General features: G+C 35.6%; 2 protein-coding genes across 2 annotated transcripts in view; one reads left to right on the top strand and one right to left on the bottom strand.

Moving 5' to 3' along the window:
* ERBB2_3 (Receptor tyrosine-protein kinase erbB-2) overlaps nt 1-10,861 on the top strand; it is a gene marked incomplete at its 3' end in the record, with an annotated part of 58,653 nt that extends 47,792 nt beyond the window's left edge. Inside the window, exons 16-21 of the mRNA XM_051219561.1 lie at nt 247-504; nt 1,681-1,831; nt 3,704-3,850; nt 5,050-5,147; nt 7,773-8,579; nt 10,835-10,861. Coding sequence (XP_051065088.1) covers nt 247-504; nt 1,681-1,831; nt 3,704-3,850; nt 5,050-5,147; nt 7,773-8,579; nt 10,835-10,861 — 1,488 coding nt within the window. The remainder of the gene's footprint in view (nt 1-246; nt 505-1,680; nt 1,832-3,703; nt 3,851-5,049; nt 5,148-7,772; nt 8,580-10,834) is intronic.
* On the bottom strand, nt 8,895-23,650 carry FAM18A (Golgi apparatus membrane protein TVP23 A). Its single transcript, XM_035729600.2, has 3 exons — nt 23,557-23,650; nt 19,450-20,556; nt 8,895-9,024 (listed from the first exon to the last, which is right to left on the bottom strand). The coding sequence occupies exon 2, from the start codon at nt 20,537-20,539 to the stop codon at nt 19,835-19,837; it is 705 nt and encodes a 234-aa protein (XP_035586409.2). The 5' UTR covers nt 20,540-20,556; nt 23,557-23,650; the 3' UTR covers nt 8,895-9,024; nt 19,450-19,834.
* Between the last annotated feature and the right edge of the window lie 409 nt (nt 23,651-24,059).

Genomic DNA, 24,059 nt, shown 5'->3' with positions numbered 1-24,059 from the left:
TTAGAAGCAGATATCAAAAGAATGAACAATGATTGAAAACAACTAGGAAAGATTGTCCAGGACAGAGTTGAATAGAGAATGCTAGTGTGTATGTGTATGTGTATGTGTGTGTGACCTGTACTCCTCCACGATGGGTTACAGACATAGCTAAGTAAACAACTAAACAAATAACACATAGGTAACTATTATCGAAAATCAATGTTAAATAAGATAAAAACATTGTTTATTTTGTTCCTTTTTCTTTAGGTTATGGCAACTGTTGATCATCCATGTTGTGTACGATTTTTAGCTTTATGTCTTACATCTAAATTACAATTAATTACACAATATTTACCATTAGGTAGTTTATTAGAATTTGTTAAAATACGTTGGGATTTTATTGAAGTCAATTCATTATTTCAATGGTCTGAACAAATTGCTTCTGGTATGACATATTTATCATCACGTGGTATTATACATCGTGATTTAGCTGCACGTAATGTACTTGTTCAATCCAAAGATCAAGTAAGTGAGAGATGTATATGATGAATTGATATATTATAATGTGAACTACTTATATTCATATAAGTAGTATGTAATGATGGTTAGTCATAGAATGTATTTTAATGGGAGATCGATAAGGAAAAAAATGGGAATAGAAAACAATTCGTATGAAAATGCATGAACAATGAAATCTGAGACAATGGACTGATATTTACTGAAGGAACAGTCAAGTTTGAGACGATGGATTGATATTTTGCAAATTAACTATTTACGATATAATGGATAGTGGCTAACAGTGGAATCCAGGACGAGCGTTTCGTCCTGACGAGTCCCAGATAGGACGAAACGCGCGTCCTGGATTCCACTACTAGTCACTATCCATCATTGCTTACAAAAAGCTTGTGAATTAAGGCAATATCGAGGCATACGCATAGTATGCACATATGCCTATAACAGACTGATCAATTGCAGTCTTAAACCTCGATGGGAAAATACAAGCCAAACAATACCAAGTGTATTTACGATATAGTTCTCAGATTTTAGCGAGATATTTCGTAATTTTATGCCTAAACTCGACTGCCCTACTCGTGTTCTTGTGCGCTACAATATTATGTGAATTGATAATGTTGAATTCAAGATTCAGGACAAGTTAAAGCAAAAAGTAACCATTGAATAGAACGATCTACAAAACATTCAATGAAAAACTATTTAGTGTTATTGAAAGTAATTTAATAGTTGAAATCATGAACTGACTGATGTTAGACCACCACTGAAAAACCTGGATGCACTAGATGGCTGTTTTGTCTACGATCCTACATATGGAACTCGAACCCAGGACCTTCGGTTTTGCGTACCAACGCCTAACTTCTAGACCGCTAGGCCACTTTAATCACTCAATGATATTAAATGGATATGCACTGCTGAGGAGTCCTATACTAGGACGAAATAGCCATCTAGGGCTTCCAGGTTTTCAGTAGTGATTAAGCTTAAATCAACTTGTGATTTCAATATCTACGTTTAGTCTGGAATAACGATTGGATTTTTATAGTGGTCAATTAGTTCAAGTTTAAGTTATACTATAATTAATGTAGAATTCATTAGATGCTAACCAGTATACTAAACATTCTATAAAAAGAGTCGTAAGAAAATGAAATGTATTCATAATAACATCTATATTACATTTGTTTATTTTCATAGGTACAAATAACTGATTTTGGTTTAGCTAAATGTTTAGATACAATACATAGTGAATATCATGCTAGTGGAGGACGTATGCCAATTAAATGGCTCGCAATTGAATGTATACAAGATAGAATATTTTCAAGTAAATCAGATGTTTGGTCATATGGTAAGTTTATAATGATTATATTATGTTTATTATTCCTTCACATTTAATTGAAACTTAAGAAGCTCTGAAAAGCAACATTTTAAGGATCTATTATAGTCAGCAAAAAATAATAATACCCAAAGAATGTCTTACATCTGTCTATCAATAAAAGAACGAGTATACTGAACGGCAGTCCGTTCTGTTTTAATTTACGGCAGCGAAACATGGCCATTAAGAGTAGAAGACACTCGTAAGCTTGTTGAAACGGCGGCTAACCAATATGTTGAGGCTAATGTCCTCAATGTCTGACTCCAATAAATAATATCCCGTGAACTGAGTATTTAAGGTAGGCTTAATCTCCTAGTAGAATTGCGGATTTACTCGAGATTATTGAGAAGCCTGAACACCAGTTATAGAGATAGTTTATTGTTAATGATTAATAAAAATCCACAAGCGTACGGTGAGCAAGCACACGATGAAACAGAGTGAGTGAGTGTGTGTTAAAAATCCATATATATTTTTGAGAATTAATTGGGTGTGGATAAATTATCGATTATCTGCACATTGAAACCAATAGGAGGATAGCTTAAGGGTTAATGTACAGCGATGCATTCGATCATACACACTGAAATTAACATAGTGAATTAAGAGTCTGAGTTACAATGAATAGACAAATGATACAGTGGCCAAATGGGCTTGCCACAAGCTACTAGTATTTGACCACGGATATCTTAGAAATATTGCTGGCGTCTGCTGGGATCATCGGGTAAGTAATAGTGAGGTTAGACGCAGGGTATTAGGAAATGATGGTAAGTCAGTTGATGAGGTTATGAATCTTCATCGACTAAAATGTTTGGGCCACGTGTTACGTATGCATGAACACCGATTACCACGACGTGCAATGCTAACCGGTGTTGGAGATGGTTGGAAGGAAGTTAGGGGCGGCCAAACCAAAACGTGGCATCAGTGCTTGAAATCACTAACTTCTAATCTGAGCCATGTTGGTATATGCAGACTAATTGGTTGGGGTCCATGTGACTATCGTAACCAATGGTTGGAGACTATGTGTGACATGGCTCAGAATCAATCACAATGGCGTCGGAGTATACACTCTCTGTCTTCCCTTAAACTAAGAGATTAAAATCACTTAACATCTTTCTTTCTACGAACTAATTCTTTCTTCCAATACTATACTTTTATATGCAATCTTTCTTCTATATATTACCCCACTGAAGTAACTACGTCTATGAATCCAGTGTTCATCTTGTTGTGTTAATGAGGTATGGCAACTTGGACCGATGCATATATGTGCCTGATCTTAAATTGTAGCTCACTAACTGACTGATCATAATTATTGAATTCTAGTCAGTGCATACTTTTCACTTCCAACGGGATTAAGTTCATAACTTTCATGACCAGTTAGTCACTCAGCTATAACGTAGCACCGGGCACATATATGCGTCGGTTCAAGTTGCCACATCTCATTAACACAACAAGATGAACACCAAATTCATGATAATGATTCTATGTATTGTAAAAACGTGAAAACAAAATCAATTATAAGGTGGTAGTTGGAGGTAGTCAACAGGAAACCCTAGACCTGAATTCCGTGCCATTTGGCACTCATCAGAAAGGTGTACCTGTAATCTTGAGGGAACTGATACTCCTTAGAGGCTCCAGGTGTGATTTCCTAAGAAAATCACCTACATCGGCCTGAGCACGCGAGCAGTAACACGGCACACACACACAAATCAAGTGACTTGTGGGCTACCCCTCTGTATCCAAATAATGGATAAAAATACAAATTGGATCATTGCATTGAACTACTTTTTGAAAAGATTCAAGATTATACAAATAATTTATATGGATATGTATACATTTTTTTGTATCTAGGTATAACTTTATGGGAAATGTGTACATTTGGGCATCGACCATATGAAAATATTCATGCAAGAGATTTATTAGATTTTTTAGAGAAAGGAAATCGTTTACCTCAACCAGAAACAACAAGTCTTGACTTTTATTGTTTAATGTTACAATGTAAGTTTATTATAGTCTACTGTTACTCTGTTATGTATTCACATAAGTGTTTTATGAAAATTTTCGTAAATAATTCTTTTATCAACAAAGATGGACGGTAACTAGCAGTAGAATCCAGAATGTATGTTTCATCATGTTTTGGGCTCATCAACTAGATGTATCTACAATTGATTCATCTTTTTCGGGATATGTGGATCCTTCACATTCAACTGACGTGTACCGTATAGGATGAAATGAACATGCTGGATTCCTCTACTAACCATTATCCATCTCTGCCTATAATACTTGTGACCTAATGGTAGTAACAAAACAAACCGTACTGGATGAATACATACTAAGAAGAAGATGATCTATTTTAATGCTAAACAATAATATGAAGATTCAAGCAAACAATACAAATGAATTGGTTCTTTTATTCATTCGTAAACAACAGTTGGTTCTTGTTCACTGTTTATACAATAAAGGAATTCCTCATTATAAGTATCTTATTAGCACCTTCAACTTATGTAAAAGTGGTTTTCCTCACAACTATTGAGTAGTAACCGATCCTAGACATCATATCAGCGGTCTTGAGTGCTATTAGAGGTTTAAGGGCAGTTTTCATTTCCCGGTTGCCCACACCGTGAAAGGGTTCTTCTAGACGTACCTGAATAAGAAATGGGGTTAGAGTTAGTCCTAGTGACCTGAGAACGTGGCCGCAGTGCACAACGGACAACTACTTCAGACCGGTAATTTTCGTGTTAGCTCCGTAGTTATTGGGACCTTACCACTGGAGACGGAAACCCGTGGAATAAGGTGAAGTGTACATCTTTAGGGTCGACCTTTTCTAATCCCAACCCTCCTTGTAAGAAGGCAGAATTGCTGTTATACTGGTTGTCTGAAGGAAACACCTTACTGTCGTCACACGTCTGTACAGTCATCAATACGACTTCGTCTTTGGATCTTTGGTTTGCTGCTTTTAGTCTTACCTTTCTTCAGCCAACCTGTCTGGCGTGACAGGACCTTGAGGAACAATTGTTCCAGTCAGCCTAGCTTGATTGACTCATCACGATAGGAAAGCCCGACCACCACATTAAGGTATCAACAAAGGTCGGGCTAGACGTGAACAATAAATATTTCAACCATTTTTAAACTAATTTAACCCTCTGTTTTTACTTACTGTTTTTTTGTTTGTTTTTGTTTAACTTGCAAATAAATAGGTTGGCAAGCAGATCCAAATCTTAGACCAACATTCAAAGAATTATGTTCAGCTTTATGTGAAATGAAAGCAACACCTAATCGTTACTTATTCATAACGGTTAGTTCAAAACATGTTTAAATATATATGGAGTTTCAGTAGTAATCTCTAGAAGAAACAGTTTTGATGATCATATGGGTCCATTCAGATAAACGAAATAGTACTTAGGAAGTTTATATTAACAAAATTAACATTTTCCAAAGTATATTTCCATTTTTCTAAAATGATTGAATTGATATGGTATCAGTTAAGGGTTTTGTGGAGGTTGTAGAATTTTTCACAGTTGTGAAATCATACACAGATTCTAGATTATTAGTGAAAACCTAGAAATACTAGACGATTACTTTGTCCTAGTATAAGACTTTTAAGTAACACGCTGGTATAACTTGTGGCCTGTGAGCCCTGTTAGTGTATAACCCAACGATACTACCAATTAGAGTACAGTGAATTATCAATCGGACCAATGACGCATAAAACCCGTACAAACAGTCTAGAGTACTTATACGTCCTGCTTCCTGCCTAGATCTGCCTGTTAAGTCCAGAACACCAATCTTAGCTTCTGAGATATGAATCATGTATTTAAAACATACTGGGTTTATATACCAACCAAACAGACCATATCGTACCAATAAAATAGGAAACAACATTTGTACAAGATTTAGCCCAATGTGACTGTGAATGAGGGAGGTAGTGATTAACAGACAGGGCATAACTCAACGAATGGTAAATCGTATAATAACAGTTCATAGGTCAAAACAAAGCTCATAATAAGTGGGACACGGATATGAATAGTTTAGTTACATAACAATTATACGATAAAAATATACGTATAGTATTGGTCCGTAATGGATCCTAAAAGTTACCATTCATTATACTTATAGGAGCATAACACATGCATCCACGATCTCAAATGTCATAATCTAAACCAAGACGCTTTAACCTCTAGATCATTGAGTTTGCTTCCAACGATATTGTTATCTAATCACAATCAATTCACGATATTACATGGTCATCTTTTATTGCCTGTAATGGGATATCTCTCACACTCGATATGTTAAGAAATCATTGAAATTGGAACATACTATTCGTTAATGATATTCTACCCATACTCAAAATTATTTCACAGGTGGTATTAGATACAGATTGAAATCTTTAGCGATTAAAATGTGCCACAAAACTCAAACATCATCGAAGTGATTGTTTAATCCAGCAACTTTCTTACACATAAGTAAATAAACATTAGACAACTAATAGTTGTCTGCATTTTCTGATATGACAGAGAATGGAAATTGAACAAATGAATGAATCAAACGGTGCAACATTGAGTCCATCTACTCTCTGAATGTTATTCAATAAATTTTGATATCTATATACATTCGTTCAGGAGCATTGAAATAAAGAATCATTAATATAAAAAGTACAAAGTGATTATAAGATGTGTATATTATTTATAGTGATATTTCAATATAAGAATTAGGTTCAACTTGAATGAATGAACTGGAACTGATCTTAGTTAGACCATCATTAAAAACTTGAAGGTTATAACGTTCGCGCAAGACCGGAGATCCTACGTTAGGTTATCACATGTGAGGTCATGATCGCGCACTGCTGAAAAGTATCATACTAGGACGAAATGGTCATTTATTATTTCCAGGTTTTTAATTGTGGTCCAGGTGAAATCACGAAGTGATCTTTAAGGCATTATTCGGTTAGGTATATTTTGCTTTGCTTGTAGGATATCTAGCCAGATTTCTTTGGCAGCTATGAACTATAAAACCTTAGGTGATGAATGTGTTGTTGAAGTAACAGCAGTATAGATCTAGTTTATCGATGGCCTTCAAGCAGGATTCATTTTATAGCTCAGCCAAGACGAAATCAATGAAAATGAGGCCTAACGGTGATCTCATAATCATTACGTCAATTTGTCTAATAATAACTAATGTTAAAGATAAAATAAACGTTCATTGTACATTTCAGGCGTTTAGGATTATCCTCTGATTAATATTAGATTTTTAGTAGTCTTAAACTCAAACGAAACAGCTATGTACGATTTCTTTATCTTCAATCTATTTTCATCTTCCTTGTTTTACTAAAGATTTATTATCAGTATAGGGTTGTGGAGATTGTTGACTTTTTGATTGAGATCATGAATGTATCAATTTTAGACCACCATTACAAACCTGGCAGCACTGGATGACAGTTTTGTCCTAGTATGGTACTTCTCAGCATTGTGCATCCACGATCCCTCACACGGTAATCGGACCTAGGACCTCTGGTCTCACATGTGAATGCTTAGCCTGTAAACCAGTGTGCAGGCATCCAACAATGATAGTGTTTAACTCATGAGTCAACTGAACAAGACTACCATGGGAAACCTGGGTGTTTTGTGAGATAGTAACTCACTGAAGACAATGATGGATTTGTCGCTAAATTTCGTGGATTAGTTGAAATTAAACAATAACACCATAGATGCCTACTGATTGGTCCACAGGTCAAACATTCGCTCGTAAAAGCTATAAGTGGGGCAGGATCGTGAATGCACACTAATGAGGAGTCTCATATTAGAACAAAACGGTCTGCCATGATGATCTAACTTCAATTGACTCATGAACTCAACTATTAAAATAGTATATAGATATTTTGCTGAAATTCATTATTCACTTTCTTTTTGTTTTTCTTTTTCAGCCTGAACTTCGTAAATATAATTTAACTAATCAAAATATAACAAAAAATGCATTAGAATTTTTAACTCATTGTATTACTACTACTGATACAACGATACCATTAACATCTACTCAAACAAATATAAGTAGTATAGAATCATATCAACAAATTTATCATCATAATTCATTCAATGAGAATCATTCAACAATGATTGAAGATTATACACAATATACACAAATGAATTATGATTGGTTAAAAAATTTATATGTCAATAGTAGAATTAATTTATTCCCGGGAGAATATGTTCAAACTATATTAGATAATTATAATTATTTAATTGGAATTAACACATATAATAATAATAATAATGATAATAATAATAATAATAGTAGTAGTAATAATGGTAATAGTAGTAGTAGTAGTAATAATAATAATAATGGTAATAATAATAGTAATAGTAATAATAATAGTAGTAATAATGGTAGTAATCATAATAGTAATAGTAACAGTAATAATAGTAATAGTAACAATAGTAATAATAATAATAATAGTAATGGTAATGGTAATAATAATAATAGTAATGATAATTATATTCGGTTTCAACATCAAATCAATAAGGATACACTATCAAATCAATTAATGAATAATAGAAACATCATTGATCATAGAGACAATAGCAGTGCTGATTATGATAATATTATAATTGATACTGAAGAGATTTATGTGGTGAATGAAGAGAATTCATTATCTCTACTACAAATAGATAGTTGTCAAGTAACTGATCAATATGATATGAAGAATGTTAATGAAGAATGCAATTGTAATGAAGTAAGCTATTATTGTAATTTCAGTTATTTATATATTATTGTAGTCAAGGTGGATATCACTCACTCACTCACTCACTCACTCACTCACTCACTCACTCACTCACTCACTCACTCACTCACTCAATCACTTACTTACTTACTTACTTTACTTTGCCTTGCCTTGCCTTGCCTTGCCTCACTTGCTTCACTTGCCTTGCCTTACTTACTCTACTTTGCCTTACTTACTCTACTTTGCTTACTTTGCTTACTTACTTGCTTACTTACTTACTTGCTTACTTACTTACTTACGCTTGTTAGTCCTCGTGGAGGACTATAGGTCGCCAACTAACACTCTCCATTCAAACCTTGTTCTGGGCAATCTTTTGCAGTTGTTATTCATCGTTTTCATATTTGCTTCTATTTCCCGACGGAATGTGTTCTTTGGCCTTCCTCTTTTTTTCACTTCCCTACAAGATCCAAGGAGAATATTAGTGAAGAAAACCGATTATATATAATACGAAATTACAGTGACTTGATATAATAGAAAGAAAAAAACATACAGTAAATACATTATTTGCAAGATGTTCATTAATTCACATGGTATAGTTTAAATGAATCTTCCCACTGATGTTTAGGACTGTAATTGACCAGTCTCTTTTAGGCATATGTGCATTTTGTGCCGATTGCCTCGATATGGCCTTAGGTCACAAGCATTCTAAGCAAAGAAGGATAATAGCTAGTAGTGGAATTCAGTGTGACGCACGTTTCGTCATATTTGGGATTCGTCAGTTCGATGTACCTGCATCCCACAGTTGATGTTCACTCTGGGACTCCAACACAATACCATTCACACAAAACGCCACCACGTTATCCACTCAGCTACTGATTCCTGATGATGTCCATTAATTGTCTCACACGTCACTGTTCCTTCGATTACACACAAATTATTCTTAATTCTCATTCTCTTCGCTTAAATTCTCCCAAACTTCTACTACCAGGCATTCCACCTTCGATTAATGATACATACTGCTTATATCTGTCGATATCATTAGGACATACCGCACCAACTAGCACCTCAGTTCCAGGCCCGCATCGGTGTCCGTAGAACAACATCCCTCCTTACTCCTAGTTGGTAGCGATACCAAATGTAGTAAACGAGAACACATGTGAGGACAACCGTAAAATCTGAGAATCATACAGTAAATACTTCATTTGCAAAATGTCAAATCTCAAATTTGACTGTTCCTTTTACAAATATTAGTCAACCATATCAGATTTGATTGTTCCTGCATTTCCCTACCAATTGCTCCCTGTTCCCATACTTTCCTCCTCTATCTTCTTCATTTTCTGCTACGAGATGTTCCATTCCTTACTCGCATTACATACTACTTATGTCGATATACGTAACACATATCACACTACTGAATTGGTTATAGCAACCGACATCGTATGCAATATATATTCTGTTTTGACATATTTTGTAATTTGAAAGTGTCATAAAAGGTAGACAGTCTTTGTTCATCCCATACGAGATCGAAAGCCTTGGTTTAAAATCTCGCAAGGTGAGATCGTGAATGCACACTGCTGAGGTGTCATACAATAGAATGAAACAACCGTCCAGTACTTCCAAGTTTTCAATAATGTTCTAACATCAATCAAGAACTTGTTAATCATCTCCACAACCCCATTCACATTATTTTTGTTTTACAAAAGTTTATTATCAGAAGGGGTTTGTGGAGATTTTAGAAATTTCACAGATCGAAATCATGAGTCGATTGAAGCTAGACCACCATGGAAAACCTGAAAGCACTGGACGGCCGCTTCGTCCTAGTACGGGACTCCTCAGCAGTGCTCATCCACGATCCCGCACCCCGCGAGATTCGAACCGAGGACCTATCAGTCTCGAGCCAGGCGCTTAACCAACTAGACCAGGTCTGTTGTGAGATATCAGCTCACTGAAGACAATGGTGTACGGTGGCGCAACTTCGTGGATTGGTTGAAGTTAGACATCAACACCATTGGATGCCGGCTCAGTGGTCTAGTTGTTAAGCGCTCATGCTTGAGACTGATAGGTTCTAGCCTTGAATCTCGCGGGGTGCGGTATCGTGGGTGTGCACTGCTGAGGCGTCCCATACTAGGACGAAACGGCCCTTCAGTGCTTCCAGGTTTTTCATGATAGTCTACCTTCAATTGACTCATGATTTCAATCTGTGAAAAGTTTATTATTCAAACTGATTACATGACACTAGTTACTTTTTTTTCGTTACTTTTTCACAGGTTTCATCATTAGAACAAAATCAATAAATGTTCAATATTCAATATTCAAACTCAACTAGATCTTCTAACTAAAGAGAACTATATAGATAGATAGATAACTGGATACTTATTTATAATCAGTAATGATTATAGTGAAATAAGGAGATCTGTCATGTTTTTTTATTGTTTTGTAAATATTGATTGTTTTTCTTTTTCTTTTTTTCTTTTCGTTTCTTTTTTTCTTTTCTATTTTGTTTTTCTTTGTTATGACAAAGAAAAGAAAAAACATCTCTATTACTATTTGCATTTTTATTTGCCTAATGAATATTGAAGTGATGGAATATTCTAGGTGATACAGTTTTTTTTTTGTTTTTTTCCGAAAAAATTTTTTTTAATTTTTCACATATTTTTGTACATTTATTATAATCAGAATAGTTCATCAGTTTTGTGTTGCCATAGTTACACATATATGATAATATCCATGTGAAATGGTCACTATTTATCAAATAGTTTACACACAAGTTTTATACATTAACCATAGAGCAGGATCACTCTAATGATGTTCCTGGGAAAATCATTCTATTCCTGACTAGTGTTATATGTCGATATAAATAGCACATATCACATCAATTAGCATCTTAATTCTAGGCCTAAATCAACGTTCACAGAACAGCACACTTCCCCACTCCTTGTTGGCAATGATACCTAATGTAAATGAAGGCGAACATAAGTGGGGACAACCAAATGTATATGAATTAGAATTACAGTATCTCTTAGTAAAATCTGTGAAGCATACAGTGAATATTTTATAATTGTTTTTTTGCAAAATGTCAATCAATCATATCAAACTTCATGGTTTCCTCATTTTCATACCAATTACTTTCTGTTCTTGTTCCTTTCTTCTCGATCTTCTTGACCTTCTGTTGTGAGATATTCTATTCCTGACTAGCGTTATATACTACTTATGTATTTTTGTACATTTATTATAGACAGAAATGTTCATCACTTTTGTTTTCCTATAGTCACGCATATATGATAATTTCAGTGTAAAATTGTCACTATTTATCAAATAGTTTACACACACGTTTTATACAATAATAATAATAATAATAATAATAATAATAATAATAAATCAGGATCACTCTATTGATGTTTCTGTAAAACGGTTACTAGTATTTGATCATAGGTGTCTTCAGAACATTGATCGTATATCCTGGGACCACTGAGTAAGTAATGCAGTTGTTAGGAAACGGGTACTAGGTAAGGGTAGCAAGTCAATTGATGAAGTAGTGAAACTTAATCAGTTGAGATGGCTGGGACACGTGTTACGTATGCCCAACCATCAACTGCCCAGACGTGCGATGTTTTATGGTGTAAAAGTAAGTTGGAAGGAAGTTAGGGGCGGCCAAACCAAAACGGCACAAATTTATGAAGTCATTGACAAGTGGACTGAGTCATGTTGGTAGGTGTAGACTACCTGGTTGGGATCCGTGAGATGATAGCAACTGATGGTTGGAGACCCTGAATGACATGACTCAAAATCGTTTGCAATGGTTTGAATAGGTGCATCCACTCTTTGTGTTCTGCCAAATTCTAATCTTCTGAATCCTCCTTTTCTCTTTTTTCTCTTTCCAAATTTATTTCACTGGATTATACTCCTTTAATAACATCTTCAAACTCTAATCTTTCCGATTACTGCTTATACTCTTACCACCTCTACCACTACGGAATTTGGGTCGACAACTGCATATCTGTGCTAATGTGGTATGGTAACTCGAACTGATGTATGTACGTACGTACGGAGTTCGACGTTGTTACTGACTGACTGACTGACTGTTTCCGTAAAAACCGATTATATTGATAAGTAATTTTATGAATAGTGAACTTTCCTTTTCAATATATGCAGGGCATTTACGAAATAGTCATTTCATCTGTTCTCATTATCATTAATATGATCGTAGTGAATGATAACACTAATGGGGACAACCAAATATATCTTAATTTAACATTACAGAATGTCTTGGTAAAATCTGACAACCAAACAATAATACTTCATTTGTAAAATATCTATCAATTGTCTCAAACTTTGTTTATCCTTCATTTCCTCCATACTAATCATTCTCTGTACTCGTTCTCTTCGATTTTCTCAAACTTTTACCGCTAGGTATTCCACTTTTGATTGATAATACATACTACTTATATCTATCGATATCAGTAGCATACACCACACTCATCATCGATAGTGAACAGCTTTTAGACACATTATCAACAAAATCAGTCACTCAGTCATAAATACTGTAGAATCTAGTTCATGTTACAACACAGAATCAGAATAACGAGGTGAAATTATCAAGACAAATTTTAAAGTATTAACAGTATTAGTTGTAGCGAAAATTTATTATACGTACATGGTACAATTCGAAAAGAATGAAAATTATTTAACACAAAGAGTACATGTATTTGTGCCATGGTGACCAATTCTAATCCATGTTATCCAATCATTGGTTACGAGTATTGTCCAAGTCCCCAACAAGCTGGCTTTTACCTATTATTACAGCTCATTTGAACAGTCACTTACCATTACTGACAAAATATCCTCGATCAGAGATTTATTCATTATGTATAATAGTAATTTATAGTGAACTTCAAGATATTATGGATCTTATCGAATAAATCCTCTGATATTATAGTAAGTGTTGACAGTCTTATTAGAACTCAAATATCGCAGTCGAACATCTTAACAACGAGAAACTGTAGTGTGGCATCGAGTCGCGTTTGACTATGATCACCACTACAGGAAGACTACGTGCCAGTTAGTCGATAAGATCTCCCGTAAGTCAAATATCACAAGGTAGTTGATGGCTGTAGTCAAGATGTATTTGTTGGCGATCTCGTGGTATCGAAATAATACCGAGATCGTACCAAAGGAGTACAAGCGGAATCACTGAGCAAACGTAAGTGCGTGCAAGGTGACAATCAACGGAAGAAAGAATGTCTTTAGTACAGTTAAACAAACAAGTACAGTAAAACAATCACTGGTAAAACTGGTTATAATAATAATTGTCTCCATTAAAACAATTGCGTTCTCTTAATGAAAGTAGGTCACTACAAAGCAAATGACACATACCTTGAACATATATCCAACATAAAATGTAACCGTCGAAACTTGAAAGTTATCAATGTGAAATGCTGAAACTGATAACCTTAATTCAGCACTTTCTCCCCTCCCTCTTATTATTATAGAATGACTTGCTATCAGTCAAGAAAAAGCATGAATTTTAGTAGAGTTGCATTCTGAGCTGTATAGTCCAATAGTTAAGCTTACATTACCTTCTTAGACAGGTTCACCAGTATTCAAATTTCTCCACATACGACTGGCAATTTGTTCTGATGACTTTAGTTAAGGTTATCCTCTAAAGCTACAAACCTTCTCCATCAAATCAAAAATATGAATGTGAACTAGTCAATATTCATTATTTTTAACTAGTTATGTTACTTCATTTGTCTATCAGTGAAATCTGTCATACACATAATATAATCTTGGCTTGATATTATTACCGGTTAGAATAAATATTCTAATCTGTAAATATTCATTCAAATTAAAGTTGAAGGTGAGACTATAATTTATGGAAGACGTTTGAGCGACGCCAAAGTGACCTTCATAATGTGTCCACCTACTAACTAGGACTAAATGAGGGTTATAAACCAGTATAAGGAATTACAATTATGATTTACAGTTGATGGTTAAGGTTGGGAACTAGATTTAGAGTTTTCATCACAAACTGACATCAGCTATAATCCCAAAACTCTATTTAGCTAAATGGAGGAGTGAATTTTACACCAAAATCCATGACCTCGGTGTTTACTTGTAACTTCCCACTGTTATTTAGGACTGCAATTGATCAGTCGCATGTTGGCATATGTACATCCTGTGCGGATTACCTCGATATAGCCTTAAGTCGCAGGCTTTTTAAGCAAATATAGATAGTGGCTAGTAGTGGAATCCAGGACGCACGTTTCGTCCTATTCAGGACTCGTCAGCTGGATGTATCTGCATCTTAGAGTCGGTGTTCACTCTGGGACTCGAACCCAGTGCCGTTCGCCTCAAACACCATCACGTTATCCACTTAGCTACTGAGTACTGATAGCTGATTGCTTGTGCAACGGGGTGAAGTTTAAATCCACTAGGTGTTGTTTGGAGCGAACGGCACTGGGTTCGAATCCCGGAGTAAACATCAACTGTGGGATGCAGGTACATCCAACTGACGAGTCCCAAATAGGACGAAACGCGCGTCATGGATTCCACTGCTAGCCACTATCCATCTTTGCTTAAAAATCCATGACCTGTTATCCTAAATCTGATTGGTTCGTCCATAAATTATAGTCTTGCCGCGTTGAAAATTTCAGTAACATTTCTCAAGCCTTTTTTGTAATAAATTTCGAGGAAAAAGCAGATTTTTTATCCTAATGAAAAGCTTAGGGATGTCATTCAATCATCGTATCCAATGTCTAGTTCATCGACACCAAAACTGTCGTTCAATTGTTCGACAGGACTGTAATAAAGCTGTTTGTTTAAGTGTACTAAAAACAAACATTCTTCCGTTAACTGTGACCTTGCACGGACTCGCGTACGCTCAGTAGTCCCGCTTGTAAACTTTGGCACGATCTCAATATTATTTCGATACCACGAAATTGCCAACAAATATACCTTATCACAACCATCAACTGTCTTCTGGTTTTTGGCCTATGGAGGGATCTAATCTAATAACTGGCATGTAATCTTCCTGTGGTGGTGATCATAGTCAATCGCGACTCGACCCCACACTACGATCTCAACCATTGAAATTACTATAATATCCATAAAAAAACCCTTTTTATATGAATCAACATACGCCCACTAGTGACTGACTTCAAGAGGTATTTCTTGGAGTTCTAGTGAGAAGCAGTAACCAGTGGAGTTCAACCATATCAGCTGTGAGATAGCAACTCACTGATGACAATGGTGGATGTGTCGCTCAATTTCGTGGATTAGTTGAAGTTAGACATTAACACAGTTGCATGCCGGCTCAGTGATCTAGTAGTTAAGTGCTCGCGCGCGACACCGATAGATCCTGGTTTCGAATCTCACGAGGCGGGATCGTGGATGCGTACTGTTGGGGAGTCCCATACTAGGACGAAACGGCCGTCCAGTGCTTCCAGGTTTCCGATGGTTGTCTAGCTTCAACTGACTCATGATCTCAACCATTGAAATAAAAGATACCCAAAGTTACAACGAACACCATGTAGTATGTCATACTAAGCATAGTTTATGTGGACTTAATACAAGAATATTATATATTGAACAAACATTACACTTAGATAAATCAGTATTATATCGAATAAATTATCATACTGGAAACCCAAACAAATACTATACTGTGTAATTATCATATTGAATTAAGAAAACGAAAGTAATATTGGATATAAATCACGAGTAAACGAAATGTAATTTTGCTTTCTAATCTCATCCTATCACATAGATTTAATTAAACTTCAGCTGTTATATACGTTACACAAATTCAATCAATGATCAGTTTTCGTAAGAGTTAGATTAATGTCATACCAAAGCACTAGTACATGGTACACTAAAACCATTGTATACATGTAGTCTCCATAATGAGCAACTCTCAAAACAGTGAAAAGGTTGGTGTACTTGGGTAATTTTGATTGCTAATAATCTTCTGGCAAATAATACCAATCTACGCTGAAAATCAGAGATTGATGACATCCTAAAACGACTGTCACATACACTGTATCCTTAACTTGAGCATTACAGTCAATTGCACAATGATGTGAGAGCATTCCTACCTCAAGCTCGTGAGACGCAGATGATATATGACAAGTATTCACGCTATATCAGTACAGAATTATTCCTATTCAGCGACAACACTGTATCTGTAACCAAAGATCCATATATATGCTTGTGTATAGTACAGCTTATAGCTCAACCTTAATCCCAGGTGAGGTTATTTAAAAAAGTATTGTGGATGATGAACTAATAACGTTATTTGATAACGCTGAGATTGGTTGGAAAAACGGTGATCAGTCAATGATATCAACATGAAATAAAGGGTGACTAGGTTGATATGTTTACTTATCACATCCGTTTGTACGGAGTCTCTGGAATTATGCAGTTCGATGACTTCAGATGTGTTACCATACACGACTTTGAATGGACCACATAAGCGATCTTGCTGTGGTCTTGTAAAGGCTAATTTCCTTCGACTCTAATAGATGATATCCCATTAAATGAGTATTTTAGTAGGCCAATTATCCTAGTAGTATTACTATGAATTTACTCGAGAATATTCAGAAGCTAGAACAGAATACTAGTTGTTGGGATAGTTAGTGTATTGTTAATAATTAATAAAATCCACAAGCATACGAAAGGCAAGCACATTGGGAAGACAGAATCGAAAAATCCATATATATTTTATAGGTGTTAATTAATTGTGGGTAAGTTATTGATTGACTGTGTAAATAACCAATCGGAGGATAAATGAAGATTGATGTGCAGATATATGTTCGATCAAGCTCACACATAACTATATATAATGGGTTAAATGTCTAAATTACAGTAGCATATAATAGAAGTTTCAATGGGCTTACAACAGCCTCTTTTTGTGTTTTTATAAAGCAATACGTTGTATAGTTTAATTACCTTTGACAATCACATTGTTTTCATTATCCCTTATTTAATTTCATTGAGACATTTGTTTTTCGCCTTCATACAACCAAAGTGTCGAAGCATATTCATGCACGAAGTACCTCATCGATCAAATTAAATAAAGTTTTACCTCCGTCTAGCATTTATTCTCAAGGTGATTGTGACGGCAGTAAGATGTTTCCCTTAGGAAACCAGCATCTCTAGTGGTTTCGCCTTCTCACAACGGTAGGTAGTTAGAAAAGGCTAACATAAAATTAGAATATATCACTACGCCCAGTGGATAAGACAATTAAAGTAGGGAGCTGATATATCAAGAACTGATACTGAAACGTCCGTGTGACAACTCAAGCAGCTATCCTCTGATTTGCGATCAGACTCACAGGCTATCGAGACTATCCCTAACCCAGCTTATCCCCAAGTTTTTCAAGTATTTTTACATGATGTGGGCACGGATATTGAGTTTTCACAGTTCTAGTTGAAACTTATGGCTTGTGCAGCCAAAAAAGTTCGGAGGATTAAACTATATCATAAATAAGCTGTTAAAATAGTTGAACTAGTGTATTGTGCTCACAGCAATACCTGAAGCTTACCTAATGGGACCATGTCTGTACACAACCACGGAGTTCCAGGAATAGGCGAAACAGTTTCCCCCTGGATTTTAGAGGGAAATGAATGTTCAGTGACGTTATCATGCCAAACAACTGATCAAGGACATTCAATAGTTCAGAGTAAATACTTCTCAAATTACATCAGAACAGTATTAACCATTTTGGAGAAATCTAATCTGAGTACTTATAAATTAGCAATAAGATGTCAAGGTAAACTCTGAAGCGCTCAAAACAGAAATCATGAACATTTATTAGTCACGATTTCACAATGAATTGACCTTATTTTTATAACCAAATGTGTCAACTTCCACTATGCTTCCTTTTCTTAACAGAAAATATTGGTGAGAAGTGAACGTTACAGAAAATACTATCCTGTTGTCATGTAATTTTTTCGTAATAACTGAGATAACTTTCATATCAGACCCACACATAGGAGAGTCAATCAGTTAACAACACCGTAGAACTTCGTACGTACATACATCAGTTCACCTTGCCATACCACATCAGCACACAGATACAATCGTCGATTCAGACCACATAGTGGTAGAGGTAGTAAGAGTTTAAGCAATAATCGGGAAGATTAGGATTGGAAGATGTTATTCAAACAGTATAATCCAGTGAAATAAATTTGGAAAGAGAAAAAAAAGGGACATGAAAGATCCAGAAAATTAGAATTTGGGAGAACACAAAGAGTGGATACACCTGCACCATTGGAAATGATTTTGAGTCATGTCATTCAGGGTCTCCAACCATCAGTTGCTATCGTCTCACGGATCCCAACCAGTTATTCTATACCTACCAACATGGCTCAGTTCACTTGTCAATGATTTCATGAATTTGTGCCATGTTTTGGTTTGGCCGCCCCTAACTTTCTTCCAACTTACTCCTACACCATAAAATATCGCCCATCGGGGCAGTCGGTGGTTGGGCTTATGTAATATATATCCCAGCTATCTCAATTGATGGAGTTTCATCACTTCATCAATTGATTTGCCATCCTTACCTAGTATCCGCTTCCTAACAACTGCGTTGCTTACTCGATGGTCCCAGGATATACGATCAATGCTTCGAAGACACCTATGATTAAATACTAGTAACCTACGGATATCTTCTACTCTTACCGGTCATGTTTTACTACTGTAAAATAGGAGGAGATAGAGAGAGAGGAAAAATAAACACCTGTTACATGAAAACCCTAATGCAAGTAAGCTGGAAATAATCATAACAAGAATTTGAAATCAAAAAGAAAACTTGCATCATCAAAAACCATTAACATATGGATTGTTTACCAATCCTATTGATGACTGAATTAAGTATTTTACCTTCAAAAGTCTGATGAATATTTTTTTCTTTCTGTAACTAAGTAGATGTTTATTTATTTAGGAAACATATACAATTAGCAATATTAAAAATTGAATTCATCTCACACAATGGAAACAATTGATTATATTAATCTAAATAGAAAATATACTCTGTTCTTTTCCAAGTACCTACATGTTTGACATTACATTTACACCATATATTGTTTCCTTTTATGATATTAAATATCCGATAAAATTGAGAAGTGTAAGATGCATAATCAGAAATAAGGTGCAATTTTATGGTTATATCACAGTTAAAAATCAGAACATATTTACTGAGTCTCTTTTTTTTACATTATGTATAGAGGAATACGTGAGATGTGTGTTTGTTTGTTTGTTTTGCTTGTTAGGCAACTAATGGTAGACCACTTCCAGATGTGTTATTTAGATTGGATTTAGTTTGAGATGAAGGCCATAAACTAGACATTTTGCTAGTTGCTGTAGATTTGATTACTTTTAAAATATTTGATTCACCTTCATTCATATTAGACATCCAACAACGAATATAACCATAAACATTTGCTATATTCATACACAAAGCGATAGTACAGACAAAAGCCCAACGAATATGCAATGAAAATAATGACGCCAAGAAAAATATACACCATATTGCTGGACTTGCAATTAAACCAATCCAAAATAAACGAGATAATTGTTGTCTAGCCATACGAGCGGCTAATTCACGTCGACTAAGGGAAGAAACATCAGCAGAATCTATAGGTGAAGGTTTACGTGAATCATATCGCCAATGTACCACTCCGGCGTCATCAGTATAGCTCGACCAACGTAAACCAACTAAGATGCGTCCAGAAATATTTTTTACAACCCAAAAATCGAGTGATAAGCAAACAAGTATAAAGATAAACGGAAGAACGAAAGACGTTGTAAACCAAGCGCATAGTATATATATAATCAAAGCAGAAGAACGGAAGAGGAAATGACCGATTACAGCTGAGCGTCGTGTTGATGGGCTATGAGGTCCGTCTGAAGATGAACCAGTATCCATATCATCTGTCAAAGCTAAGACAACTTCATCTCTGGAGTCCATCATGGCTAACGAAAATATGCCTATAAAAAAGTAAGTGAAAATATGTTAGCATAGGATAATATCCAACAGTAATTCGGTAGTAATGAAACCTACCATACAAACGATAATAGAATAACTTTTACTACGGAATATAATGATTAATTTAATACCCCTGAAAATTGAGAGAAAAAAGACGGTAAGTTATGTATTTGATAAGGTTAGTCATTGAATTAGTCTGTATAAATAGCTTAATCTACGAAAATTCTAGGCAGAAAGTAACATTCCTCCGGACAATATAACCCCTTAGTAGTGCTCGATATGATCGTCAAGAATTAAGTTAAACAGGTGTTGGTTTGTTGGCGAATGAGTGATATGAAAAACTGATATTTTTCATTCGGTTAAAGTATCTAATCATGCTTATTATTGGGTAAACACAGCGCATACAAGTAAATAATTCTATTACAAAAAACTTACTTTGCAGCTGATACCCTTGTTTTGGATAGCAGTTTATTTAGGTGTTCGTGTCAATAGTCTTCCCTCATAAGTGCCTATTACTCGACCACACCGTAACATTCGAGTCCATTGATTATTCAGCACTGTTTGTCTAACAATCCACATACCCTTATTACAAATAATAAAATCTTCCATAACAGTAGTTATCAGTGTGTTTACTCAAGCGACTCTCATCGCCAATAAAAATGTCCTAGATTTCTGAGTAGATAAACTTGAATTTGAGTTGAACAATGCCTAATTGACTATTTAGTTCCTAGGAACCAGATGATATAAAAATTGCTACTGGTCCGATATGACTAATTACTGAGGTTTAAAGTTTGTGATGTGGATTCCCAAAACAAAGATCCTATCCGGTCTGGATACTTCAGAAAAATTACAGTCATCATACACTGCGACAATCAGATAAGAATATTAGAAAGTCTCATGCAGTTTTTTTCGTCATCCGAAATCTTAAACATTGTTACACATTTCAGTTAGTTGGTTAGTTAACGACAAAGTAGAAAGCGGGATGGATTTATATCGGTCTAAGCTAGCATAATTCACATTATTTTATGGAGAGCAAAAGTAAAACCGAGCACAAGTGGTTGGCTAGTACTACTTGTTCCAATGGGACCTAAACATAAAACGAACAAATGAAACTCAATAATGAAAAGTATGGAATGACACAAATCTCAGGAATTAAGAAATCAACGATAGACAGTGCAACTGAACTACTGAGACCAATGTCAAACCGTTATCCACCCCAATAAGAGGATCTTTCGAGGTTTTTAGGTAACTATTAATTCTTCTACGCTGCACTATTCAACAGGAAAGTACTATTGCAAAGTTTGGTATAACCAGTCTATGTAGCTGTTGGCCATTTCCTTGGAAAGCTCTCTGTATGTGATTGAGTCAACAAAAGCATTCAGAGGATAGAACATCGTACATCGTCAACGGGTCAGATGATGGGAGGAGGGAGAGCAAAGTCTCCAACAGTGTCACGCGAATCATGTGAAGGCCCTTCATTTCCTCTGAAATTTAAAGCGATCACTACTCTCGGATACCAAGAGGAGACTACTATGTAGCTTTTTGATATCCAATCCAGTTCTTTGACAAAAATGTAATGACGAGACTATAACTAGGATGGGCCAATGAAGTTAAGGATAGTCTTGAATTTTGAGGCGAAAATCATTCATACATTTGGCCAAATAGCACTTTGACATTATAGCTGATGTCATTTCCTGATGAACGCCTAAGTCTCATTCCTGACTCTAACTTTAAACCCGGTATCTTAGTATTAATTCTTTATACTCTCTTTATACCCTCTTACAATCCTAATAAGTAGGTGTTTTATCAAGTTCACTTTAGCGTCCCTCAAAGGTCCATGTATTTTACGCACGAGGTTTCAATATCCAACACCGTGACGAGTCAATTCAAACCGGTTAATTTCGTTGCGATAGTCTCTTATTGCTTCTGTACTGCTTCAAATCTCCGGTAATGTCCAATAGGAAGGAGTTTAACCAGTTAACTGCGATAGCTCTAATTAGTTTGATAATTATTCGTATTTTATTTTATTTATTTAAATACATAAACATAGATACAAGAAGGCACCATAAAGATATGCGCCACATAAGTCATTCGATTCATGTGAAGGCTGGGACACTGTCCGGTGGCCGTAACCGAAGCAGGTGGTTTTCTTAGGGAGACACTCCCCGAGTCTGTGACCTAAAGGTCTAATGAAAAAAGCAGTGGAGCATCATAAGGAGATGCAGTCCCATGGTAGCCGGTGACCAACTGTTGGTTCATACTCCACCTGTCCCTTTAGTATCCTGGAACCGATGTGCACAATTGGTTTGGAATCAAGATTTTCCAACTCCCCTAGATGGATCTTCCATACCACGAACCCGGTTAAAGCGCCTGACAGACATTCGCTTTTCGTCTTCTCAAATTCGTAAACAACAGTAATGCCGCGAGAAGGCAGCAAGTAAGACTTTCCTGGCAGTGTTACATGATCATGTGAGATCATTTCGAGAGGGAGAGCTGACTCTCTCCACTCTCGGGCGTAACAGGGTATTTGGGGGCTGGGGTTTCTAGAACAAACATATATTAAATGACCTGAGAGGAAGCCGCATAGTCATGACTAAAAAAATAAAAGGTCTGGGTGAGGAAAATTTAATAAATGATGAGTAATCGAAGAGGTAAACTAATGAATGAATTAATAAAATATTAATGCAGTGTGAGCAAAAATAAGTGTAGGGACCATAGATAAATGGAGATCGTAAAGGCGGGATAGGGACAAGCTGATAATGATAACGGTAGATACGTTAGAGGGCGTGTGATGGGTAAAACTAATCAAAGTGGGAGATGTTAATCCATGACTACGTATTTCTCAAGTCTCATTTTTAACCTATCTGTATATACACAGAATCTGAACCAAGAGCGATGAACAAACACATAATCTACGGTCTAGAATTGTTTATATTCAGTACAAACACTACTAAACGCACTTATTTCTCAGAAATAAGCTAGGGAGAAGAACGACGACTTACCCTGGCAAACGTACTTAGCGTTATTCCGAAAAAGTGCGGCTTTACTATTCAATCCTCAATACCCTAGTGTCCAGCTAATGTGAACTAGTTAACTTTTCTTGATTAGCATTATAGTGTTCAATAACTGTCTCTGGTCCCCAAAAGCATGCAGTGAATGCGACTTAGTCATTATTTACCATAGTTTGGAAGTAACTAGCTATCCATCAGATATTGCCAAAACTTAAAAACTAAACGAAACACGATTCATGCATACTTCAATAGCTATCGGTATTTCCAAGCGTCGATAAGTTTCTCAAATAAACTCACACATATTACCTACGCTTACCTGGGACAAGTAGTCATATGAGAATACCACAAAAACTAATCGCTCGTGATTGATGCAGATATCAAGAAGCAAGGATGTAGGACGTAACCACACAAAAAATGGACCGACGAAAGCACATTCTACAAAGACCCATCTTGATTACAACACGGTTATAGTATAAGACTACGTATACTCTTAT

Source organism: Schistosoma haematobium, chromosome 5 (assembly GCF_000699445.3).
Source record: "Schistosoma haematobium chromosome 5, whole genome shotgun sequence".
Classification (NCBI taxonomy): domain Eukaryota; kingdom Metazoa; phylum Platyhelminthes; class Trematoda; order Strigeidida; family Schistosomatidae; genus Schistosoma; species Schistosoma haematobium.
This window is presented reverse-complemented; position numbering and strand designations above follow the sequence as displayed.

What these genes read in the sequence shown, in the direction of transcription:
- FAM18A (XM_035729600.2), bottom strand. Translation starts at nt 20,539, where the DNA reads ATGATGGACTCCAGAGATGAAGTTGTCTTAGCTTTGACAGATGATATG.